Below are 26,500 nucleotides of genomic sequence, written 5' to 3' on the forward strand. Positions count from 1 at the left end.
GACTGTAAGTGTCCACTCTGCAGAGCCAGGAATGCAGAGCTCAATGCAGGCACCCAGTTCAGCTGTGGGATCTGGGATCCAAACACCTGGTCCCACTGTGGGTTTCAACAGCAGGAGTTAGGCTATGGGAGGAGCTTCAACAACCAGACCCCACAGGAGCTAGGCTATGGGAGGAGCTTCAACAACCAGACCCCACAGGAGTTAGGCTATGGGAGGAGCTTCAACAACCAGACCCCACATGAGTTAGGCTATGGGAGGAGCTTCAACAACCAGACCCCACAGGAGCTAGGCTATGGGAGGAGCTTCAACAACCAGACCCCACATGAGTTAGGCTATGGGAGGAGCTTCAACAACCAGACCCCACATGAGTTAGGCTATGGGAGGAGCTTCAACAACCAGACCCCACAGGACAGGGCTGTACAGTGCGACATATATGTCGCACATGCTACAAAAAAATTAGTTTGTGCGATGGATGATTTACCAACGTAGCACTGGTGCTACAGTAGGCCTATACAGTTTTGCTTATGGCAATACAATGCATGCGTGTGAGACTGACAGGGAGGCTACAGCAATTACCTTCTACTGTGATCAGTGCAACTGGCTATACCAGATGTGATAGCGGCGCGTAGGCTACGTTAAAAAAAAAAATAGACCCGTCTTCTGTTTTTGTTCGTCGCGAACAGAGCTCTTCGTTACGCGCCCGGTGTAGGCTCCCGGTGAAACGCTTGTTTGTTTGTTTGAAGTGCGTATGTATAGACTACTTCTGTGAGAGGGGAATCGATGTAGGCTACTTTGATTTCAACTTAGTTGCAGTCTATGCGATTAAAAACTATGTCTACTTGTTTGTAGGCATAGTATCCAAACAATCCAACTCCAAATCAAACAACACCTTGCAAAATTATCCTCGCGAATCAAACAAGTGAGAGCTATGTTTAGCTTAAAGCGAAAGTATCTTACGACCGGGCCGGGCTGAGGTGATTAGATTAGGCAAGCAGAGGTAGAAGTTTGTGGCAATCGCCTTGTTGCTTTGCATTTTTCGTTCAGTTTAAAACGAACAACTTATCCAAACAACACCATTCAGATCTAAAACTTAGAAGAAAAAAGTCCACCAGGACGTTCGCTTCTATCTGTCAAATATGAGCCCACTTCATGCGCAACAGTCTCGCTTAGTGCCTTTACAAGATCGGTTCCGAAAAAACCTTCACGACACTTTAATTAGCCGACTGCGTTAGCCACAGACCTTCAGCTATCTTTAGTAGGCTACCTATTGTAGCCTATGTGTATGGAACAGTCTAGGGATGCATTTGACATGTCAGTTAGCCTACTCATTTGCACCACTGGTTAGATGTAATTACGGTATTTCACTCGTGCAATGAATGACAATAAGGTTGAATGTAGGGTTACACTAATCTAAAAACTTAGAAATATGAACTAAACGTGAATTAAATCTTAGTGGAATGAAATCTTCAGCATATCTTCTACTTATTCAAAAATAAATGAACTGACTTCCAATGCATGAATAACAAAAATTAACAAAAAAATCAATGGCATGACCTGTCTTCCTGATACCCATTGAAAAGTCTAACTGCATGGAACTGTCATGGATTGTTTTTTTGTTTTTACGAAAACACAACAACCAAATAACATATCATGCTGATAGCTTTTGTTCATCTCAAACACAATGTAGCCAGGTGAGATGTTTACAACTACATGACCTTTTATCAATCCAGTTGCAGTAGGCCTAGATCCCAACCACAATTGATGAACTGTGATAAACTGATTGTTTTTAGAGATTTTAGAGGTTTTATATCGATGCTACAGAATTTGTGGCTGGTGCTACAACACTTTTAACCTCTGTAGCACCAGTGCTACTTGCAAAAAAAGTTAACGTACAGCCCTGCCACAGGAGCAGTGTTGCCAACTATTTCGAATGAAAAGTAGCTAAAGCCAGCTCCAAAAGTCGCTAAATGTCGCTAGATGAAGTCACGCGCTAATTTGCATAATAATTACATCAGCACGTCGTACCCCCCACCCCCCCCCCAAAAAAAAAAAACGGTAATGGCCCTTCAATTCCCTTTTACTCCTGTTTGCTTTTCTCCTACTCATATAGGCAGCTTTAAGAGCCTAGTTTAAATATATTTGATTTAATATACTTGTATATTTATTGATAGTGATAGCAATAAAATGTATGGATAATAATTTAACTTCAAGACTACTTTTAGTTAGCCATGTAACCCTTCATGGTTTTAAACAAAGACCCCATCCCCTCCCCCAATGGAATGCTAATGTGCTGGTTTAAGGCCTATCACTTACACAAGACAAAGGATGCTACCTTGATATAATGTATCCATGTATCATGAAATGTAAATGTATTCATGTCTGGTATCATTCTGATAGTCTCAGTACCAGGATTGTAATGATTTGATTGTGAGAATATTTGGAACATTCTATAAGTGATATTTCTGATATATATGATATCTCTCCTCATGCTATTCTGACAAGAATTCATAGGTGTGAAGTGGGTGTGAGTAGGTGTGTCTGATACCAACTGTAGAACCAATCGAGTGGGCTTGTTCTTGGCGCCATTTTGTTCTTTGTTTAAAACATTTAAAAGTAACTAAACTGCAATGTTTGTCAGATTCGGATTTTGGATTGTCAGACTAAGGATGTAGAGCGGAAGAGAGTAGTTGGCTCTAGGCCAACCTAGGCCTTTTAGGCCTGGGCTAGGCCTACATAGACCTTTTTTGTACCCTCTTTGCCTGTAATAGAATAAACTTGATTCCTGAGTTTTTCCTGAAGTTCGCCAGTCTAAGATTAATTTTAAGTAATTATTCACCTACAATTACTTTCAATAGGCTACACTTTACTTTCTGTAGCCTATCATCTAGACTACACTAGCATCAGGTGGCTGAAAAGCAGTCATTTCCAACCTATTCACTGCTGCATCTGCTTTGCACTGCTTGAAGTCTGATTATAATGTGACCATAGGGTAGCCTACACACAATGTACCCTTACGGCAATGGCTATATTTTGGATATATTTAGGCTACATAATATAGGCTTAAATGTCACTCGGACAGAGCGATAGAATTTTTTTTTTCTTTTTTTACTCAGCCGACAGTCCTGCATCAACTTGCATTGACAACATTGAAGCTAGGCCTACATAGCCTAAACGAATGCTATAGGTTTTTCTAACATTCACTGCTTTGCTTGTGAATGAAGTTGTAGGCTAGCCTACTTCCTTTGTTCAATTGTTGAACGATGCTGGCAAGCGTGTCCCTTTTTCCCTGTCATCATGTCATTGCTCTCGTCTCGTTGACTCTCTTGTTGTAATTTCAGCTGAAGTTGCTGCACCTTCCAATGAGCGTTGTCTGAGCTTAGATCTATAGAACATCTACTTCCTTGTAATAAAATGGGCTGATACTATATAGGCCAGTCATTCCTTTTATTATCATGGGGCAACGCTTTGGGCAAATTCGCGATGTAATTCACTAACGAAACAGGCATGAGATGGGAGATTTTCTGACGTTTCAACAACGAAACAGAGTTTGGCATCTTTGCGAGAAGATTTTTCTCACGCTTTAAGCTGCTGCTGCAGTCCGCCTGGGCAAACCGAAGGATAACGCATAGAGAAAACAAAAGTCGCCAGACACACGAAAAAGTCGCCAGATTTGTTGTCAGTCGCTAGATATACTTTTCAGTCGCCAGAGACGGCCAAAAGTCGCTAAATCTAGTGACAAAGTCGCTAAATTGGCAACACTGCACAGGAGTTAGGCTATGGGAGGAGCTTCAACAACCAGACCCCATAGGAGTTAGGCTATGGGAGGAGCTTCAACAACCACACCACACAGGAGTTAGGCTATGGGAGGAGCTTCAACAACAGGATCCCCCAGAGAGCAGGCTATGGGAGGAGCTTCACAAGTTCTCCGACCTGGGCCACTTCCGCTATTGGCTTGGAAGAGTTTCTGAGGGACGCAGACATTTCTAACCAATGGGGATAAATGCCTTGGCCCCACTATTTATGCCCACATTTTTTTTTTGCCATTCACACAAAGCTTTTGTGCAAAGTGTAGTAGGAGCGTAAATCACACCAACATTAAAGCACTGTAGGGACTAGCCTCCAAAATCCCTCGTAAATATCACTGTCTCGTTCTGCAGTATCACCTTCTGTCAGGTCATGGCAGATCTGAGTTACCCTGGTGGCATCTGCGATGCGGCAGGAGCATCGGCAGCCGCGTGAAGAAAAACACATTTATACGTGTCGGCCCACGATTCTTATCGCAGCCGTGTACAAATGTCAGCAGCTTTGCTATCAGCAGGGTACAGAGGCCAGCAGCCGGCTCACTGGCACATGCCTGGACGGCTATTAACCACAGCCAGGACCTCGATGGGAACGTCCCGCCGATTGCCCCTGCTGTACGCAGTGGCTGGAGCTGAAATGGATGGACGGGTTTGGGGTTTGTGTGGCTGGTGATGATAATAAAAGAAGACTGACTACTGCGGCTGAGGCAAACTAAGGAAAATAGGGGCTTTCTGTTACTCCCTGGCATTTATCAGATGAAGCTCTGCAAAAAAAAAAAAGCTGATTAATTAATTCTGTCTCGCTTTGCCGTGCTCGCACTTTCTCTCTCTGGTTTCGCACTCCCTCATTCCCGTATCACTTGGGAACCACAGATAGGTGGCTTCAGTGAACAACGGAGATTGTTCATTTAGATGGGAGTCTGCTGAAGAGTGGACCAAGCCAAAAGGGCCACAGCACAGAGGTTGTGGGAGAAACTGAATAAAGGGAGTGAAAACAACAAGAGAAAATATGAACAAAAAACAAGAGACCAAAAAAAGGAAAAGAATTAAAAATATAGTCAGAGGCACAGCAAGCAGAAAGGAAAAATCCCCAATAATCCTGTCAGTTTTCTCAGAGCTTCTTTGAGAGGCTTCTGGATGTTTGACGTTGGCTCTCCTCCTCTACAGCACACACACACACACTTCACCGCTGTGATCCCACCACCTGTCAGTCAAGTCACACACGTGCTCGGAGCTGACTGACTGCCTCTCTCTGTTGGATTGACCCCGGCAGTCTCTGCGGCTCTGACAAAAGGGCTCCTTCACTACCATGGTGGCGGATGGGGAAGTGGGAGGTGGAGGGGAGACCTACTTAACGCTTTACATCAGAAGAGAGAAGAAGAAAAATGCCGAAGCCCCCGCGATCAGGGGCCTTCTTACTTAACGAGCATGTAAAAGAAAATTACAGCCGAGCCTTTGTACTTCTCTCATTGTCTTTTCTCTCTCTCCCTCTGGCTTGCTCATTCTCCATCTCTCCATATTTCATCTCTCTCTCTCTTTCTCTTTGATGATCAGCTTGCAGGGAGGGGTATCTCCAAGCCCTGTGCTGGAGGAAGAACCAAGAGGACACCGTGAGAAGGAGAAAAAAAGAGAAAGAATAAGGAGGAAAGAGAAAGGGAGAGAGTGTCAGCTGGGTGGCTGTTGGCACTTAGGCATGAGAGGCACGTCTCTCTTCCTCTCTCTATCTCCCTTCATTTTCACTCTTTTCTTGCGGCTGAGACACGCTGAGCCGCTGAAAGGCAAACGTCCACCCATCCATCGCCGGGGCCGGGGCTGACCGCTATGGGTCGGATGTGTTTGCCAAGACAGGGGAGCCTTTGTGCGCCAGCCGGCATCTCCAGGCGTGACTTTCCTCGCGGCTCGCTCGCAGCTCCGGCGGTCAGAGCCAGGCAGGGGAGAGAGAGAGAGAGAGAGAGAGAGAGAGAGAGAGAGAGAGAGAGCCTGGTAGTGCTGCTAACATGCAGCAGTCACTGGGAGAAAAGTGCTGGGTAACCTCCAGTGGCAAGCGGCACACAGCAGCAATACCACTGTCAGTTGTCAACAACTGTGAACTGTCAACAGTTCGTTTGGCCACAACACACGGCGCAGTCTGAGTGCGCCCACAAATACCTTTACATGTGAAAACCGGACCACAAAAAGACTCAGGTCCCCAGCGCAATATCTGCGTTGTAAACAAATGAAATGAATGGCTCCGATTCCCAACCCCCTCCTTCCAGAGAAAAAAAAAACAGCAGACATAAGCCTGTAATCTTTAGCTGGCCGAACATAAAACATTTTTTTTTTTTTTTAACACAACCTCTGAGCAAATACAAATCGGACTATTCCTGGTCCTGCTGTTGTTTGGAAAAGACAAGCGTGTTGCTAACAACAGAGCTAACACACAAACACAATACCTGTTGGGAGAACACCGAGGGGACAGAGGGAAGGGGAGGGAGGGAGGGAGGGAGGGAAGAGAGAGAAGAAAGCGAAAAGAAGGGGGGAGGGGGAGAGAGGGGGCATTTAAAGGCTTGTACTCACCTAGCGGCTTCCAGGAGTTCGTCCTTCTTGTATTCGCCTAGGTGATTGCAAAAAATCATGGTGTCAGAGGCGGGCAGGAGGAGAGAGGCACAGCAGCAGCAGTACGAAGCCAGAGCCACGGTGAACACAAACACACACACACAAACTCACACGCGCACACACACACACACAGTCACGCTGTCTGTCTCTTACTCTCGCTGAGACACACACACAACCACAACATCCAGTGCTGTTCCCCAGAAACACAAACACAAACACAAACACACACACACACTGAAGGAGCGAGGCTAGCTGCTTCTCTCTCCCTCTGTTTCTCTGTTTTCCCCGCTCCCTCTCTCTCTTCCTCTCTGTGTGTGTGTTAGCAGCGCAGCCTCCTTGTGTCTGAAGCGATGCGCGTGCTGACGTTGGGCAGCCCCTGCGCTCACAGCATCAGCACCATCCCTGCCGTCGCCTTGCCGACACAATGGGCAGGCAGAAGCATCGCACAGTGTAGCAGCAGCAGCAGCGGCAGCATCCTTCCTGCTGCCTCCCCTTTAAACTAAACTAAGCACCAACTCAGTGGCGCTCCGCCAGGGAAGGAAAACAATTAAAAGCTCTCGCATCCGACCGGCAGACCAGCCATCGGCACACATGCATGGCCCTTCTAGCCGTAGACGCACACATATTCACACACACACGCACGCGCAGACAGTAGACATACAGCTCATGGCTCTGGCAATAAACCCCCCTTCCTTACTTCAATCACACACACACACACACACACGCACACACACACACACACACGGCTTCGTCCCACCCCCCACCCCTCTGTGCTTATAGCAGAGCAAACAACAGAGATGGGGGGAGGAGGAGGAGGAGCCGTTGCTGTGGATAGCAGATGATAGAGGATGGGGGGGGGGGGCAAAAATAAATAAATAAATAATAAGCAGATGAGATGATCCCACCCTCCGCCCCTCCCCCTCTCGGCACTCTCGGCCAATCTGAGAGACGGAGCTAATTCAGCTGCCAGCTCCTTCCCCACCCCCACATGTGCTCCGGCTGCCAGGGGAGAGAGAGAGGGAGAGAGGGAGAGAGGGAGAGAAAGGAAGAGGGGGAGAGTGAAAAGATGCACAAAGACGAACAGAGACAGAGAGCGACAGAAAGAGAGAGAAAGGGAATGAAAGAAAGCAAAAGAAGGAATTCATGAAAGAGGTACTGAGAGAGAGAATGGATAAAAAGATGAGAGAAAGAGAGGGAGGGGGAGGGAACAAGAGAGAGCATATCTCTAGATGGATTTGACAGCATGGGGGATTGACGGAGATGAGAGGGAGGGAAATGGCCTACAATAAAAAAGCAAACAACCAAAATGAAAAAGGAGCGACAAAGGAGGGAGAGAGAGAGAAAGAAAAGAGAGAGAGAGAGAGAAAGAGAGAGAGAGAAAGAGAGAGAGAGAGAGAAAACAAACCACAGAGGCTAAAATACTGAAGCGCGAACTGGAGCCGGGGCTTGTTTGTGTGGCGCCTTTTGTCTTGTTTGGTTCACCCCCAGCTGGGTCACAGCAGCCTGCATCGACATGACAGGGCTACTAACATCCCAGGGCCTCATTACACACACACACACACACACACACACACACACACACAGAGGGGGAAGCAACGGGGAGGCACTCATCATGGGGTCCGGCGGTGGACCAAGAGGCCCCACTGACCAAAGCGAGGAAGGGAAGTTTGAGGAATGAAAGGGAGAAAGTGTAAAGGAAAGAGAGAACAGAGAAACACAGAGGGGAGTTCTCGTTCTCTCTCTCTCTAGCTGGCTAGCAGAACGAGCTCTCTGACTGAGAGGTGCTGCCACTAATGGGAGTCAGTTCCTTCAAAGGCTTTGGCAGCAATGATGCATTATTAAAACACAGACACCTCATCGCTGCCCACACCCCTTAACCACCTAAAGGGACCACTCCCTTGTCTCTTTCCAGTGTTGCTCTACCCTCCCCTGCCTCCTCCTCCCCCAGAGACACAAAGAACACACAAACACACACACACACACACATACACACACGCAACTTCATCACAACAGAATAAAACAATCCCATCTCCACATGCCAATCAACTACACTGTAGAAGATCACACTGATGAAGAGGGTGGTTATGGTAAAAGGATGGTTATGGCATGAGGATGGTTATGGCAAGAGGATGGTTATCGCATGAGGATGGTTATCGCATGAGGATGTTATGGTAAAAGGATGGTTATGGTAAAAGGATGGTTATGGCATGAGGATGGTTATGGCATGAGGATGGTTATGGCATGAGGATGGTTATGGCAAGAGGATGGTTATCGCATGAGGATGGTTATCGCATGAGGATGTTATGGTAAAAGGATGATTATGGCATGAGGAAGGTTATGGTGTGAGGAAGGTTATGGCGTAAGGATGGTTATGGGGCACAGGCGAAAAGGCAGCTCTACTGGGGAGACTGCTGGAGAGCAACACAGGCATGGACAGGCTTAGGAAGCAGTGATTTAACAGCCATCATAAATTACAACGGGCCTGACTCCTTTAAGACCTGAGAGGTGCCTGTATTTGTGTGTGTGTGTGTGTGTGTGTGTGTGAGCAAGATCTCAAACTCTAATAGCTAAGGGCAGGGACAAAGAGGACACAAGAAGCATTTTATGAAAACAAAAAAGGATTTAGTCAATATGTGTGTGCGCCACACACACAGAGACACACACAAACACAAACAGAGAATCTTTTTCCTCTTCTGCATCACCATGACCACTCCCCACTGCCACAACCCCACCCCACCCCACCCCTGCACCCCCCGGCCAGATGATATCGCCTGACACTGAGCGGATCTACTGCTTGTGCATTGCTAAGTGACATTATTGACAAAGCGAGGGATTTTTTATTAAGAAAAGAGAGAGAGAGACAGAGAGAGAGAGAGAGAAAGAGAGAGAGAGAGAGAGAGAGAGAGAGAGAAAGAAAGAGGGGAAAAAACAACAGATGGCACAGCCAACAAATCTAGAGGGCTGGGAGGACCATTAATACGCAGGCTGCCAACTTTGCCAGTCCACCCCCCCTAATAGAATCACAGCGCTATTAGCCCTATGCCAGCCGTCGAGGGTCAGGAACGGCAGAGCCGCTCCGCCCTGCCAACGGTGCCCGCTCCCCTCACTCCGGCCAGCCTCCAGCCGCCCGCTATTAACTGCACAGTTCGCGGAGAAGACTCCCCGACTCTCTGGGAACGATTACTGTCGGGGCACATATTTGCCAACGCACTGTATGCTCCCACAGCTGGTAAACAGTATACATGATTCATGGTCAATTGACAAAGCCAGCCGCGTAGCCAGAGGGCAACATTCTGGGCACGTTTACTCAGACAGACTTGCGTGTTGTGCATGCTGTGGTGTGTACGGGTTACATTTGTGCGTGTTTGTGTGAGTGAAAGAAAGAGACAGAGACAGAGACAGACTGTGTATGTGCGTATGTCTGTGCTTATGACTGTGTGAGTGTGAGTGTGAGTGTGTGTGTGTGTGTGTGTGTGTGTGTGTGTGTGTGTGTGTGTGTGTGTGTGTGTGTGTGTGTGAGTGAGTGATAGTGCTGACTGCGAGGGCAGAGAGGGCATCAGTGGTGTTTGAGCGCTGAATCTGGGATAGGCGCTTACATAAGCCCTCACTAAGATGCATGCACATGTCTGATTCCCCCTCCAGAGCAGACCTGCGTTCAAATGTACACTCCTAACTCATTCCCATCAAGTCCAAACACAGGGGCACTTAGGATGACAACATCGCTACAGCGCTACATGAAAACCTGCATTCTATTCTGTGCCATCCTTAGTGACTAATAGCATAATTTGATTTGGTGCGGTCAAATAACTATAAAAGGAGTACCAAGTGCTCACCAAGGGTTGATGTAAGATGATGGTCATGCCTTCTGTTCTACCACAGCGTAGAGTAGATATATAAATCCTGTACAAGGCTTCAGGTGGCAAGAAAAATGGTCACCATGTGCCAACATCTTTTAATTTTGTAGCCATTTCTTTCTCCATTTATTGCCAGTAACAACCGTTCCCCAGGACAATACATTTCATTCTGCAAAATGACACTGAACGTCACACCATGACACAGCTCTACATTAGCGTTTGTATAATTGTGGACAGAAAATTTAAACAAAACAAAAAAAACTTGAGCTTGAGGGACACGTGCCCTTGGGCTGTAGATCTTCCTACATTGATACTGGCCTCTGCTCTCAGCCAGCATACCTATGAAATACCTCAGTAGACACTACATTGGCCAAGTAGTGGATATGGCGGACATGGCGCTGACCCAAAGAACCCATATGGCCATGTTCACCCTCCCACTAGACATGTGACTGCAGGCAGCTAGCAATGAGTGAGGCGGTATATCTCTGTGTGTATGAGCATGGGCATATGAGAATAAGTGAATGTTTCACTTTGTATTGTGTGTGTATATACACACAGGTCAGCACAGCACAGCAACAGCACAGCAACACTCAACCCAGCTCAACTCTGCTCAACACAGACTTACTGACTGAAGCCTGAGTGGAAGAGTTAACACGCGTGCCCTCGACCTGACTCCCCCTCACCCAATGAACGGGGCCAAGGAGGAAGAAGGGAATAGGGAGAAGGAGTGATAGAGAGTGGAGGAAAAGGAGGAGAAGGAGTCGATGAAATCTGGGGACTTCTATCATCTTCAAAGGCTTTGAGATGCACTCAGAATATCAATTCACAAACATCAAAAACGCGAGTTTTTTTTCTTTGCCAATGTTGCTTTTTAAACACCCCTCTAGTCATGTAGTGTTTCATTTCTTGACAAACACTACTGATGGAAAAACTAGAGTTAAGTGTGTACGTGTGTGCACATGTGTGCAGGGGTAAGAGTGTGTATTTGAGTACAGTGTGTTGGGGGGAGAAAGTATATATTAGTGGAGTGAGATAGTGTGTGTGTGCACCGCGAGGATAAGTGTATAAGTGTGGGGGAGTGAGTGTGTGTATATCTTTGCATACGTGTGTGAAGGGGTGAGTGTGTTTATGTGGAAGCGTATGTCTATGCGTGAGGGGGTTACTAACTGTGTGTCTTGGGCTGTGTGTGCGTGTGTGTGCGTGTGTGCATGTGTGCGTGTGTGTGTGTGTGTGTGTGTGCGTGTGTGCGTGTGTGCGTGTGTGTGTGTGTGTGTGTGTGTGTGTGCGTGTGTGCGTGTGTGTGTGTGCGTGTGTGCATGTGTGTGTGTGCGTGTGTGCATGTGTGCATGTGTGTGTGTGCGTGTGTGCATGTGTGCATGTGTGTGCGCATGTGTGTGTGTGTGCGTGTGTCTGATTAAAGAGGCACTTGGCACTTCTGAGTTTATCTGCTGCTGCTTCCTCCGCTGTCTGAGTGTTCCCTGCACACAGCCTCAGGTGGCAACGGCAGGCCTGCCCTGATTCCACCCTCATGCAAAAAGATGAGTGAATTAAGAGACCTGTGGAGAGCTGACAGCGCCGTCGACAGATGAAGCAGAATAAAGCAGCGGGCTGCACAGAGACAACCGCAAACACTCGCTGGTACCAGTGGATGCAGCAAACTCCTGTCCAGAGCCAAGACAATTTTCTCCTTCGTAAACATACAACCACTTTTATTTTCGCCATCATTGTATCATAATCACCATAGCCTATTTAAGGCGGCGGCGGGGGGGGGGGGGGGTTGTATGAGATAAGAATTAAGACATCCCTCTGCAGATGATGATAATGCAGAAAACTGCTGCATTATTGCGTTCATTTTTGTATGGCTGTCTTGCTTTATTTCCTCGAGCTGCTGCACACCACTGAAGTGCCATATCTTAATTAGCAGGGCTCCAGAGCGGAACGCGGAAGGCTCGCCGCTGGCCTCGCCGAGAGGAGGGGGGGGCAAAGCCTAGAGGCCTTTCCCAGCCGAGGGCACTCCATCTGGGACACGACCCCGATCTTGCGCCGGCCGCTCGGGCCCTCCCTAGTGACTCCGGAACATCATTAAAGGCAGCAGGGTTCATCTCGGCGGCCAAAAGACCACAAGTGCCCAGGGGCCACTCGAAAAAAAAGAGGGACTTGATTAACTTCCGGACCAATACGGATCCCATTTGCAGCAGATAACAAAAAACAACTAGGCTAAAGCCTGCAGTTGTGACTTTGTTTAGCTGAGGATTTTTGTTTGCTGTACTTTCACCCCAATTAAGACTTTTTTTCTTTCTTTCTTTTTTTTTGAAAACACCAAGTCCCATATTAGGGGACCAACTGCATCCCAAGCAATTTCACGCATTTTGATCCCGTCTTGCCCCCACGGTCACAACTGTCATATAATTACAATAAATTTCATTAGGAGGGAAGTTAGCTTGCATATAATACAGCCAGTATTACCACCAGAGAGTGATCCTACTGATTCGCTGATTTCCGGAAGATTCTCTCTGGTCATTAATGCAGGCTAATGCCTGCCTCGCCGTCTACCAGTCTCCCTGGCTTTTGCAGTAGCATATCTGTCTAGCCAGTGTCTCTGGTTTATGACAGCTCCCCCACACAATTCCGTGTTGCGGAGGAAAAGGAATCATAAAAAAGTAATGTACATGTGGTGGTGGTGGTGAAGCGAACTCGTTGGCTTCCTGACAGCTCCCCAGCTGAAATAAGAGCAGCTCACCTCTCCAGTACGGGGCACAGCAATTACAGCAGAAAGAAGAATGTGGGCAGCCTGCAGTTCAGACAATAGATGTTCAAACACACAGACACAGTGACAGATGGACAGACGGATGGACAGACAGAGAGAGAGGCAGATACACACACCCTCGTACTGAAAGAGCTATTTAACCAATTGCGTTCCTAAGAGGATTATTAGATCAAAATTGGAGTATTTCTAGATAAAGGATGTTTTGGGGACAAAGGGATAAACATCCCTGTTCTCTTCTATCCATGTTGGGTAACATTTGACAACAATGATACCAAATGTATCTGACAGAAATACTGCCCTATTGACCTTCGCATAAAAGGATCGTCTATTCAAATGAACTGAAGTTGTTGTTGTTATACACTAGGCGAGGGAGAACTAAAGGCTTCCGCCTAATCTCCAGCTGGCTCACCTGCACAGGAAAAGGGCAAGACAGGAGGCTGTTGCGCCCGGAGAGTGCTCTCCATGGCAGCGTAGGGGAAGAAGATGGATGGAGCCTCTGAATGGGCCTGAAGGCCCGATGATTGCTTCACAGGGAGCGCAATTTAGACAAACACCCTGGACCTCCAGTTAGGGGTCAGCGACTCCAAATGGGAAAGTTCTGGGTTGTGCTGCCGACCACTGGAGCGAGAAGCCGGAACACGGAGAGTCTGTCTCTGACAACCAACCTCATAAGAGACCGGCGGAGTGTCTCTCTGGCTCAGCCCTTTTTAAAGGGAGCCACGGGAGCAGCCAAAGACCTTTTCTTGGGGTCACTTCCTTTCCATACCTAATGGAAGTCACCTGATCACCATCAGCACAAATGATCACCTAAATCGGATGTGTTCAGGAGCAGTAGGATAGGGAGAGATGGGATACATACAGTAAAGAGGTCCTCCAGGACGATGATAAGAGAAACACCAGATGAGGAACTTAGTGTAATAACTTGGGCAGCAGTCTGGTGGAACAGTACAAAGATCAACTTGGTGTCTGACTTTTGTCCCTTTTGCTACGTTCCTTTTCAAACAAAAGTTTGTTGCTCTTTGGGCCCCATATGATGTTTGCATGAAAGTGGCAGAACACAAACCATCAAAGGCTGCTCCCCAAGAACACAGAATGTCAGCAGACTGCTTAACCAGCAAAAAATCTGATTTAAATAACACGCAGTTCTTCAAAACTGATTTGTCCTCTCAGCGCCAGTGGTAAATGGTCTGACAGGTGGACCGACATTCCAGGAGACAGCTGGGGCAGGTAGCCTTGGCTAGTGTCCTGCATAAACACCTCGGCGACTGGGCAAACATTGTTTTCCTCTTTCCCCCAGCGCTTCATCCGCTGGCTCCGGAGAGTGTTGCGGGGAAACAGATGGCCATTACATGAAGACAAATGTACTTGCTTGCTAAAGCGTGCCCGTGTTTGTGCTCGTGGGCGCCAACCCAAAGTTTACCCGAGCGCCTCTCGTTGAGGGGCCTGCACAGTGGAACAACCTCCCAATCTGATGAGCTCGTCCAACAACATAGCCATCAAACCCTCCTTGCTGTGTTTCAGGGACTCCCAATGACTATGAAAACATAAAGTCTCTACTGGGTGGAGTTGGTACTGCTGTAGTCCATTGCGATGCTCCCTCTTCTGAGATGACGACACGTAGTTTTAACAAAGCTCTATACTGCTGACTGCAACACAATACTCTTAACAATACATAGTGCAGCTTAAGCACCAACCGGGCGCCATGTCAGAGTTACTTTACTTCCTGTAGGCGTGCCACAAACAGACACATAGACAGAGAGAAAGCCCTCTAATGAAAACATGACCATGTGCATTACAATAATAGGCTACTCTAGTGAGTCTTTAAATACCCATGTGCGCTCCCCTAAACAACTACTCTAATTCAAACTTGAGCAGTCTCAAAGTGAACCAGAGTCCACAGAAGCCTGCTCTTTTGCTCCCTCCCCTTCCCTTCTAGATTCCTGCTGACTGGGGTAGCCCCATCAGCGAGCTCATTATTTTGTCCTGTGTGTGTGTGTGTGTGTGTGTGTGTGTGTGCGCCCCCCTGTATGTGCCCACCGCATCCCAGCCCTGACTACCATCCCTCTCACAGGCCGCTCAGCCATGTGTAAAACTAGGCAATTACAGGCGGATGATAATGGCCACCAAGGGCAACAGATAGCACAGGAAGATGAATCACTTTCCTTTCCATCAGAGGGACTGGAGGAAAACATCAGCGAGAGAGACGGAAAGAGACAGGTAGATAGATAAAGGGAACAAAAGAAAAGTGAAATGGAGAAAAAGAGAGAGAACACAAAGACCTAATGGATATAGAACAAAGACAAGAAAAAGAGACAGAAAGAAAGGACAGAAAGACTGTAAGAAAGACAGAAAAGGACAAGAAAGGTGATGAAAGAGGTGACAAGAGAGGTTTATGAAAAGAGTGAAACCAAGAGCGGTGGAGACAAAAGTAGGAGGCCCTGTTTGGAGGAGTCAAGCTCTCTGGCCCGCTCTCACCATCTCTGATCCGTCACTGGGAAGGGTGTCAGCAGGCTGGTTACCTCCATCAGTGCACCCGTCTGCTGCTCTTGGCACCAGGGCCAGGCTGAACGAGAGGGGTGGAGAGGAGAGGTGGAGAGAAGGGTAAAGTAGAAGAGAGAAGAGGAGAGAGGGGGATAGAAGGGTAAAGTAGAAGAGGAGAGGAGAGGTGGAGAGAAGGGTAAAGTAGAAGAGAGAAGAGGAGAGAGGGGGATAGAAGGGTAAAGTACAAGAGAGAAGAGGAGAGAGGAGATAGAAGGGTAAAGTACAATGAGGAGAGGAAAGAGGGGGATAGAAGGGTAAAGTAGAAGAGAGGAGAGGAAAGAGGAGGATAGAAGAGAGAAGTGGAGGAAAGGATGGAGAAGAGTAGATGGTTGAAATGCAAAGGAAATGAGAAGGCGGGAGAAAGAGAAGCATAGAGAGTAGGGGAGAGGAAAGATGGTGTGAGGAGGAGAGGAGAAGAGAAGAGAGCTGGTGTGAGAGGAAGAGAGGAGAAGAAAGATGGTGTGAGGAGAGCAAAGTAGAAGTGGAAAGATGGTGAGAGGAGAAGAGCAGAAGAGAGGAAAGATGGAGAAGGCTACAACAGCAGGCAGGCGGGAAAAATGACTCCCCACGACCAGGCATCTGCACGTTCTCATGGCAACCGCATGAGTGACGGCAGGGGCGATGAAGATGGATGAGAGCACGGAGGGCTAAAATCTCAGCGCTCCGCGGATTCATCAGCCGCCCAATCGAACGACAGCCGCCAGAGCCACGGCCTGTAATCAATGGGCTGTCAGAATGGAGGACAGCAACAAATCAGCCACCGACAGATAAATAACATTAGACACACCTACAGACAGAGCAAGACTCTCACAAATATTAAGTGGTGTAGTCACTGGTTGCTAAAGTCAATGCTGCAGACTCTTTAGGGCCATCCGGAAAACTGAAGACTGTGATAATTCCGAGGCAATTCCAAGAAAACATGTTTGATTGAAACAGAATCATGTGCCAAAGAATCTTTTGTTTTTCATTAAAGAACATTGATTTCGATTGCCCTATCTGAACTTCAGCAACCCTCTCCCCGCAAGAGACACACACAGACACACACACGCAGACACAGAAGCAGCCCAACACCTGCTTCCCCACAGCTGGTAGCACTCGGCTCAGGTTCAGGTCGCTCGCGTCCGAGCACAAGCATTACATTTAGGTGCAAAAACAAATGTCGAATGACTGTTAATTTCACTGAAAATACAGGTGAGTCATAAGGTTTCTGATGACGTTAATGCTTGAAAAAAAAAAAAAAAAAACATTTGGCGCCGTTTGATCGTTTTTACTGAGGAGATTCAGAGGGGATTCAAATTAGGAAAGACAAGGCTTTCTCCAGTCACAGGGAAGGTGGGGGGGTTAGCAAGGGAGGGAGATGAGGGGCTCTGTCACTTTCAAGCCCGGCATTGAAAATTGTCCGAGACGGGAGTCTTCTTTTGGCCTGACAGGCTTTAGCTGCGTGACACAAAGGACAGGCCAAAACTCCACCTGGCTCCAGAGATTAGAGCTGCTGGGTGTGTGTGTGTGTGTGTGTGTGTGTGTGTGTGTGTGTGTGTGTGTGTGTGTGTGTGAGAGAGAAAGAGTGAATCTATGAGAGTATGTGTGTGTCCGTGTGTGTATTTGATGAGAGAATCAGCTAGACACTCTACATTCCCATCTTCACATCCCTCAATCTCTCCTTCAATCTCTCACATTCTCTCTATCCCTCGCTCGCACACAGATCCAAAATACGCAAACATAAACACAAGCTTCGTGTGTCTCCAGCGCTGTTGTGGGTGTCTCGCCCACCGTCCCCAACAGTAATCATAATCACAGCACAGCACAGCACACAAACGACACTCCCCCAACGGCCTGTAATATAGCTGCAACACGGGCATGCAAAAAGGGATTATGTTTTTCCCTGCAATAAGAGGTTTATCCTCCTCATGCAGGGTATAAGAGGAGACTTTGCTGATCTGGGGTGGGGTGGGGGGGGGTGGGGGGGTTGTGTGTGCTGGTGGTGGCAGTGGCAGGGGCAAGGTTGGGCGGTGTGGGGTGGTGTGGGATCTGGATGAAAGGGAGAAAGCAAAGGTGCAGAAAATCTGCTCTAAGGAGAATAGGAAGGGGAATTAATAATGGGACGGTGGGGGTGGATTGGAGTGAATTGGCGTTTGGTAAAGTCCCCGTGTATGTTCGCGGCGCTTTGTGGCAGGGTGAACTCATCTGGCCGGATGAATGAGCAGACACTAATCCAACAGGCCCGTTTGTTAGGAGGGGAATAATACGGCAAGGTAAGCGGGGCCCGTTATCCAGCGCAGCCTATTCACAGCCAACTTCTTCTAATCATTAACACACACACACAGTCAAACACACAGACAGACAGACAGACAGACAGACAGACACACACACAGACACACACACACACACACTTCTCTCACTCCTCTACTAACCCCCTCTCTCTCACCCCTTCTCCCCACCCCTTCTTCCCTCTCACCTCTTTCTCTTCTATTTTCCATAGCCCTCCAATCTTTCCTTGTTCTATTGCCCCCCCACGCCTTTTCTCACCCTTCCCTCCCCTTCCCTTTAACACAAAGTTCCTCAATCACAAGCCATGGAGATGGGTGAGGGGCATCCAGGCTGGCACCACTCTGGGCATTGGCAGTCATGGGCACAGAGGGCTCATTGACACTCACCACTGCTTTGTGAGCAGCTTACAGCGCAATAGGTGAGAATATGCCCTAGGTGGGGGTGGGCTGGGGTTGGCAAGCACTCGTGCCAGTTTGCACAGAGGGCGCCAAGCGCCCAGTCCGGCTCAGTAATGCCCTGTACTTCTCCCGTGACGACCTAAATGTGTTTGGCAGCCTCAAGCACCTCCAATTTCCTTCCTGTGATCACCCGAGCGTCTCCTAAACCCCACCTCTGATTGGACAACCCCAAAAAGACTTGCCTCAATCTGAATAACTTCCTGAATCCAACTACCTGCCTGTACTGTAACTAGGATAATGAAACAGTTCTTATATCAACAGATCTTGAGGTTAGACATGTAGGCAATGCTGAATTCAGCTGAGGAAATTTCAATAGATGGTTCTGGGAAAAGTTTCTTGAAAAAATCTCTTAAATGCATAACATATCTACAAAGGCAAAAGATTAAGGTCTGTACAGATAATGGCCATTATGTTCCCAGCAGCAGTCTTCCTTCCACACACACAGTACAAACACAAACAAATACACAACCCACATACAAACATTCCCACTGGGGGGCACTGTGATCCCCATTGCCATGCCAACACAGAGCTTCCGCACAGCATACACTCCATCTCTCTCCGCGTGCGCGCACACACACACACACACACACACACACACACACACACACACACACACACACACACACACACACACACACACACACACACACACACACACACACACACACACACACACACACACACACACACACACACACACACACACACACACACACACACACACACACACACACACACACACACACACACACTCTAAGGCTTATGATATCTGCTCCCGGGGCAATTAGCTCTGTGTGCCGCTAGAAAAAGAACTCTCACTAGGGAGCAGAGACTTTAAAGACTTGAACCTGACTGAGCCTGCACCACACGCAGCCCTGCATTAGATGCCTCTCTTCCCCTCGCAGGTCTCAAAGGTCCGGCCCAGAGCCATGGTGCTCCCTTTGGAGACGGAGGAGCCAAGGGACGAGCCCTGCACACTAATATCCACTCTCCCAAAGAAACTCTCACACACACACACACACAAACCTGGGTTCTTTTCTGTCGTAAGCACACAAACGTCCGTGGAAATCTATTACTGAAGCAGAGCTAATCAGAACAGCAATAAAAGGTAGGAATTGGGAATGAAAAAAAAAAAACCTCAAAAAAATTACCCTCAAGCCACAGCGCAGAATTAGCCAGGGGAAATTGGAAAGCGTTCCCTAAAAGAACGCTTGTCACCTGAATCAATAGTCTATCTCTTTGCATCATTCATGTGAGACCCTCCTTACAATGCCAAAGGTATGAGAGGGAGGGGGGACTGTGCTCGGATTCCTAATGTGAAGTGTCGCCCCGGCTTGCTGAAGAGCAATATTCTTTGGAGATAAAGAGCCAATGGAACAGAAAGAAGAAAAGGAAATAATAAACGTTCAAATTTAAGGAATGAGATTCCTTCCTTCTCACCCCACCCCACCCTCATTTGTGCGGCGAGAATTGTAAATGCTTTCAGTTCTGCCGACGTGTGCGGCGTGTTGACTCCTAATGCTCGCAGTGGCCTGCTTCTTGACCTTGAAGGCGCCCTCTCTACGGTTAAATACATCTTTGATGAAGTGGCCGTTAAATGGGAGGCAACATGTCAGACAGAGCTTATTACCTCAGAGTGGGCCCCACTCACGGCAACTGCAGGCTTGATTACAAGCTCTTCCTCAGACCACTGTCCGAGCTAAGAGCATCGATCCAACCTTGCATCCCCCAATCCACACGAAAACACAAACCTCCCTAACCAAACCTCTCCCTTGCCAGAACACAGCATGCAAGCTCCTGCATACCATTAAGTGAGGTAATTAATTGGAGTTAATGTTGCCTAAGATATCCCTTTTTTCCCGAAGAAATGGCTCTTCCATGGACGGCTATTAAAAACAGACCTGAAGAGTGCCTCATCAGCAAGTTTAAATGAGTTTTTAAGTGAGGGCACGAAAAAAAAAGGAAATGTGGTTTTATCTGATCAACGAGGTGAAAAAGCAGAGCAGAACGATGAAGCGATTCGAGAGTGGGCGGAAAGCGTCATTGAACATTTCTCTTAGCGTAAACTGGCCATGTAAGAGTGAACTGTGTCGAGCTCCAGTGCCGACAGGTATGGATGTGTGAAGCAGTGGAGGACAAAATAGGCCGTTATCAGCTTGTGGCCGAGGCCAAATTCAAGGGCAATCCAACGATGCTACTATAATCTTTTATTAAAACCGGAGTGCTCTGAATAGTTCACTAAACATTCAGCCAAAGGGCTATCTAATTAGCAAAACAAATACCAATGGTCAGAAAAGTTTTTAATGGTGACAATTAGCTTGGCTAAACTCAAAAGCTACATAAACATACATCTTGATTACTCACTGCAGTTATTAATGACTGCCATCGCTCTGGCTATACAGTAGCTATAACTCTAACTTGTTACGGTTTGTACGGATATCTGTACACACCCGGCGCATTGTACAGTACTTATGCCTTCAAAACTCAGAAAACACAGATCCAGGACAGATCTGACAGAAAAGGCAGTTCCAATTCTACACCAGACCGACATTTTTAGACCTTGCCCAACTATACATGGTGGAGTAATACCCACTTTTCAAACCTAAGGACTAGTTAATCCGTCGTACTGACTAGCATGTCATAAGAGGATATGAAAAACCTACACAGGGGATAAATTATTCAATAATAAACAGTCTGCCTTGGATGCGGCAGCAACATATGGACTGAAAGAAGATCCTGCTCCATTGCCTTCGTCATGCTGCCAAAATAGCCGCTGATCAATGGCTAGCGTCTCCACCGGAGTGCGACAGCCACTTTATTTATTTCAGAGTTCCATCGGAAACTCGAGAGCCACACCACACTCCACCAGAGTGCTAAAAATAGAGGGACACCTGAATGCCTCTCATATCCTTGAAGACCAATTAATAAAAACTTTAATATGTTGTGAAATATACAATGAATTTAAGTAAATTCGCGAACAATTGCTCCCTGAGGAGTTGTTTTTATTAGTCCTTTAGGGTGGATTAAGCATCAATAAATGTTAAAAGCCCACTGAATGGGTGAATGCTTGATAATAATGATTCTTATCTTCAACTCAGAGACGTCCACATTAATATTGCAAATTGTACTTAAAGGTGCTCTAAGCCAGTGGTTCTCAAATGGGGGTACGTGAAAGCACTCCAGGGGGTATGTGAGATTTTAAAATATACATACATATATTGATATTTATCAGTTCCAAAGTTCAATAAATTAGACACTGATGGCACAGTGCTCTGTTTTAAGTCTTTTTTCTCAACTAAAAATGCTGCACTGGTTGGGGGGTGCTAAAAAATATTTCACAGGGGGAACATCACTGAAAAAAGGTTGAGAACCACTGCTCTAAGCGATGCAGGGGAATGTCACTGCTGTTGACTTTCAAACAAAACAGAGAGCTAGCTCGCTACTTCCTCACCCTCCCTCTCGTGCTGCTCCCGTGCAACTGAAACTCTTCTAAACGTGCATCTCGTCTGTGATTTGCTGGAACAGTTTGTTATGTTTTTATGGGCTAGGTTTGCACAGGTTGTTTTTGTTGCCGTTTTTGGAGCCTGGGCTGTCCACAGAGATCATGTTTCTTTACACTGTATTCAGGATACAGACAGCTAGCGATTGGTTAGGTGATGTTTGCAGTAAGTGACATAAAATGTTTTAGCCTAAATAACGTGTGGCATCGCTTAGAGCATCTTTTAAAAGACAGGATTTCCTGGTGTTCAGGAAAGTTCCAGGAGGATTAGAAGCATGAGAAGCCTTCTTGAAAACACATGGGCAACACCTGCCTCTCCCCCCCCATACAAGAAGATTGTCTGGGTAGTCTGGCTACTGTTTGGGTCAATCAGATGATGGTGTATGACCACTGGCAATTTTTATAAACATGTATTCCAGAAGCAATGTACCAGACAGGGGTATCGAATCGGCTGGTCAAAGTCCATCTCTCCACTAGGAAGCCTATCCTTCTGGCTAGAGGTCACGGATGGAGTTGGGGCGATCGTGGTCAAGGTCCCACACAACAGACTGCGGAGCAGACAAGGCTGGCACCGGTGGGTGGTTAGTGATTCAGCAGAGGCAGTGCATCGTTAGCCCTCTGGATGCCTTCGGAATATCTGAACAGTTTTGCTGTGTCCATGGTAAACAATTAGCAAAGTCCCCTAAGCAAACGTGCCTCTCGTAGTGTTAAATTTACGAGCTACCACATCCATTATTTGTCCTGACAATGTTGCACTTAACAAAAATCAATGCATTATTTAATGCATTTCAAATCAATTCTTCACCACAATTTGATCAGTCTTCTTGCTAAATACATAGGGGATACATAATACATAAGTAGTCATTTTGATGACAACTTCTACTTTTCTGAGATAATGCCTTCTCTGACACACCAGAAAGGTATTAGGGAACAAAGTCAACGCCCAGATCAATGTCTTCATTTAATAAAAAATCTTTTGTGCAAAGGCTAAGCTGCTAAATAATGCAATGACTACTTAGAATTTGCCTTAAATCTTATCAAGTGGAAAATAAGACACTTCGGAGTAGAGAGAAACAGACCGAGCCGAGCATCAGACACCCCGAGGAGACTGGCTGCTCCAATAAGCCCCCATATCGACTGTCATTTGCCATAAGTAAGAGGAGAGCGAACAAAGCACTACTTTGTTTATATAATAGCTCAACCGACTCCTCCACATTGTTTTGCGAGGCTGAGGAGAGATGTGCCGTGCCAATGTTTAAGGCCGTCGAGAGAGAAGAAAACAGCAAGGCTCTTTTTCCTTCCCCCAAGGCATTTTTACCTCACAGAGAAAAGAAAGTTGGAATCAATAAGTTATGCATCCCTTTCTGATTTCTTCCAAGAGGAGGGAGAGGGGTGGGGGGTTGGTTTGGTTGGAGGATGGAGGACAGATATTTATTATTCCGTACCAACTGTCATGTTCCCTGCTAGCTGCTTTTTAGGATAGTAAAAGAGAGAACAAAATAACAACAACTCAAGACTCGAGAGAAGTAAAGCTATGCAGATGCCACTTTGCTGCTTGCTCTGACATGTCCCTGGCTTTCACCGATCACATCCTCCTGATGAAGGACACGGCATGTCAACTCTCTGTGTCAACAACACAGCATTTATAGAGCAGCCGAGTTCACCAGTGATCCACCGAGGGGACTAATACCAAACACAGCCACCTTATCTTTAATTTATGCACTGGCTGTGGGTAGATGTGGTCACAGCGGCGGCAGTGACTGCCATTGCTCCTGTGTGATGTTTATATGCAGTTAGCGGCTCTCTCGTGGCTTTGATGGCGCATCTTGTTGACTTGTAATGAGGAAGCCAAAGCCTGTTGCCACGGTAATGTGGAGCGCCATCATTATAGGGACACGCTGTCATCCTCCAGCACGAACACGGGGACAGATGAGATGAATGTTTCCTCTTAAGAGTCATGACACACACACACACACACACACACACACACACACACACACACACACACACACACACACACACACACACACACACACACACACACACACACACACACACACACACACACACACACACACACACACACACACACACACACACACACACACACACACACACACACACACACACACAGTCATATCTGGTCATATCTGACTCAAAATGACAAGGGGATTGAGTCATAGTCTGTGTTTACATTCAGGGATTTAAAATGCCAGCGCTGTTTATTGAAGGTTGGATGAGTGCCTGATTTACTTTGAGGGTCGAGGCCAGAAGGCTCCTTTAAAGAAGGTGAAAAGTTAATATTTATAAAAAACTAGCACCATTTTAATTATGCCATTTAAATTTAACTGGAGCTGTTATCCTAGTTCCTTTTTCTCCCCTTGAGGTAATTGCACACTGCAGAAAAATTAATGTAACACCACATAAACGAAACAACATATTTCAGATGCTGACACTCATTAATTTTCATAATGACCTCAAACATAGAGCACATACTCTCCAACAGAACAAATAAATCTTGTACATATGCCATTCAGGTGACAGGATTATAGCAGCTGAGGAGGTGGAAGGCTTTAATCAGTGGCACTCAACCAGCGCTGGACGTTTCCTGGCCAGTACGAGGCGTGTTATTGATGAGATGCTCGCACAATTAATCTTTTCACCCCAACGCTGCCCATCAGCAGGTGCTGTCGATTATTTCCCCCCCAGCTTTGCCCCCGGCTGGTGGGCTTAAATAACAGCCCTGAAATGCGGCGGCTCGTGCCATCATTGCGTGGCACCATGCATGGGCACCATCGGAGTGAAATTAAGGTATGGCTCTGTGCTTGCTATGACAGGACCTCAGATGAATCACACATCTGTGCATCTAGTGAAGCATGGGGAGATGGAGGGAGGGAGGGCCATTTAAAAAGGTGGCGATGGCTCCCGCTGGGCTGAAATAACAACAAGCTCTCGCTCAAAAACACTCTCATATCCTTTACAGCGGGACTACTGCAGTCGGTGAAGACGGATCAGGCCAATTTGCAAGACAATAAAAAAAAAAAGATGGCCCCCATCTTCCTCCATTTTATGAAATATTGAAAGCCGAAACACTGTCTTATGACTTATTAATAGTGTATGCACATTCAAGGCTTCATTGTGTTCCTATCAATGTCCTGCCACAGAAAAATGATATTGAGTTAACACAGAGGACGTTGAGCAAGGACATTAACAATGGATATGGGAGGGCTCCTCTGTTATAAACGCGACTCAAAATGAACAAGGGGTGACTAGTGTGATTAAAATATTAATGATCTTTAGTGAGTGTGAGCGGGGAGGAAGTACACGAAGAGCATATCTACAGACAACAGTGCACCCTGGGAACCTGAAACATGGGAGGGGGGAGGATCTGTGCCCAAGGAGAAACTGCTCCATGATTCGCACACATGACACGGCGTTCACCTCACACCTAATTATGCATATCTATGCAAATGCATGTATGGCACATATCTACCGGAGGCTACCAGGAAGCTTTTGAGAATCACACTCCACATTAAGCACATGCTTAAGCATGGGGTTCACCAACAGCTATGGCTTTTTCTAAACACCACGCCATGGGGAGGATTCCTCTGAAGACTTGTCTGCGTGCCAGACGAATCTGCAATATTCCGACTGCCTTCTCTGGCATGTGGAAGCTCATGATGGGTGGGCTGAGCATCTGGTCTGCCTTCCATCCTTGGACAGCCATGGACAGAACAAGTATCTGCTGAGGAAAAACTGGAAAAGAAATGCTGCCCCTGCGGTTACAATGAGCCATCATTTTGAGCTATTTGTCTGAGAGGATCTGAAGAAGATGCCAATGAGATCCGACATACTGCGATTTTTTTTTCAGGGTTCTTTCGGCCAGACTCCGGACTGGCTCCCAAAAACGCTGGCCGTGATGAGGCTTGCTGACATTTTACTGAAGGGAGCACTTAAATTGCAAATGAGCGGTTATGACAAAAACATAAATCTCTTGGACGTGGCTCAGTTCGGAGAGACAGCGAGATTTAATGGTCAAACTTTTCATCCTTGACCCTGGCAGGCAGAGTGCCCAACTCATCTTCTAGATAGGGACAGATTTAAGGGTCTAAAAGTGATGGCAGGGGAAAACTTATCAGAGAAGCTAAAGCCGCTGGTCGTAGATCACATGTTGTTACACGACCCCAGAATACCTACCGTTACTTGCTCTCTAATGAGTTATGCGTCTGACGCCCCACCACAGTAGGAGAGTACACAAAAGAGGGCATCTGTGTCCCAGCAGAAGCTTTAATCTATTATTTGAAATAGGGAAAAGTGCTTCAAAGACAGTGCCACAGGTAACTTTGCCACCTAAAAAGGCACTGGGTCTTTCTTTTTCGATGGCTAAATACATTTTGCATTGTATGTTTTCATAACATTTTTGTAGCTTCCACTGGATGGAATAGCTGATGGTATTGAAATAAAAGTATGAAGACATCATCCGTATTAAATAATGAGAACAATCTATTCTTATAAGTCTTTGCTTTTTCGTGATTGGCTCTGGTTCAGCAGAGAAGGGCTGAATAAGGGTTTGTCTTCTGAGAGGTCGAGTAGGAGGGGAGGTTCACAGGAAAATGCCCTTTGGTGGTGACACTTGAACAGGGGATGAAAAGTGCCACAAATCTCTCAACAGGGGAGAAAAGCATCCCCTCCACTCACGGATGACGGCGTCCGTGTTT

General features: G+C 46.9%; 1 protein-coding gene across 2 annotated transcripts in view; it reads right to left on the bottom strand.

Annotated features, from left to right (window-relative positions):
- Positions 1-26,500, bottom strand: part of tnksa (tankyrase, TRF1-interacting ankyrin-related ADP-ribose polymerase a) — a 108,039-nt gene that overhangs the window by 58,568 nt on the left and 22,971 nt on the right. For both annotated transcript variants that reach the window (XM_076284614.1, XM_076284613.1), the window contains exon 4: positions 6,357-6,393. In XM_076284614.1, coding sequence (XP_076140729.1) covers positions 6,357-6,393 — 37 coding nt within the window. The remainder of the gene's footprint in view (positions 1-6,356; positions 6,394-26,500) is intronic.

This window comes from Alosa pseudoharengus, unplaced genomic scaffold (genome assembly GCF_046254945.1).
Source record: "Alosa pseudoharengus isolate Yale_2024_CS ecotype anadromous, Long Island Sound unplaced genomic scaffold, YU_APseudo_1.1 YU_APseudo_1.1_scf_14, whole genome shotgun sequence".
Taxonomy (NCBI): domain Eukaryota; kingdom Metazoa; phylum Chordata; class Actinopteri; order Clupeiformes; family Clupeidae; genus Alosa; species Alosa pseudoharengus.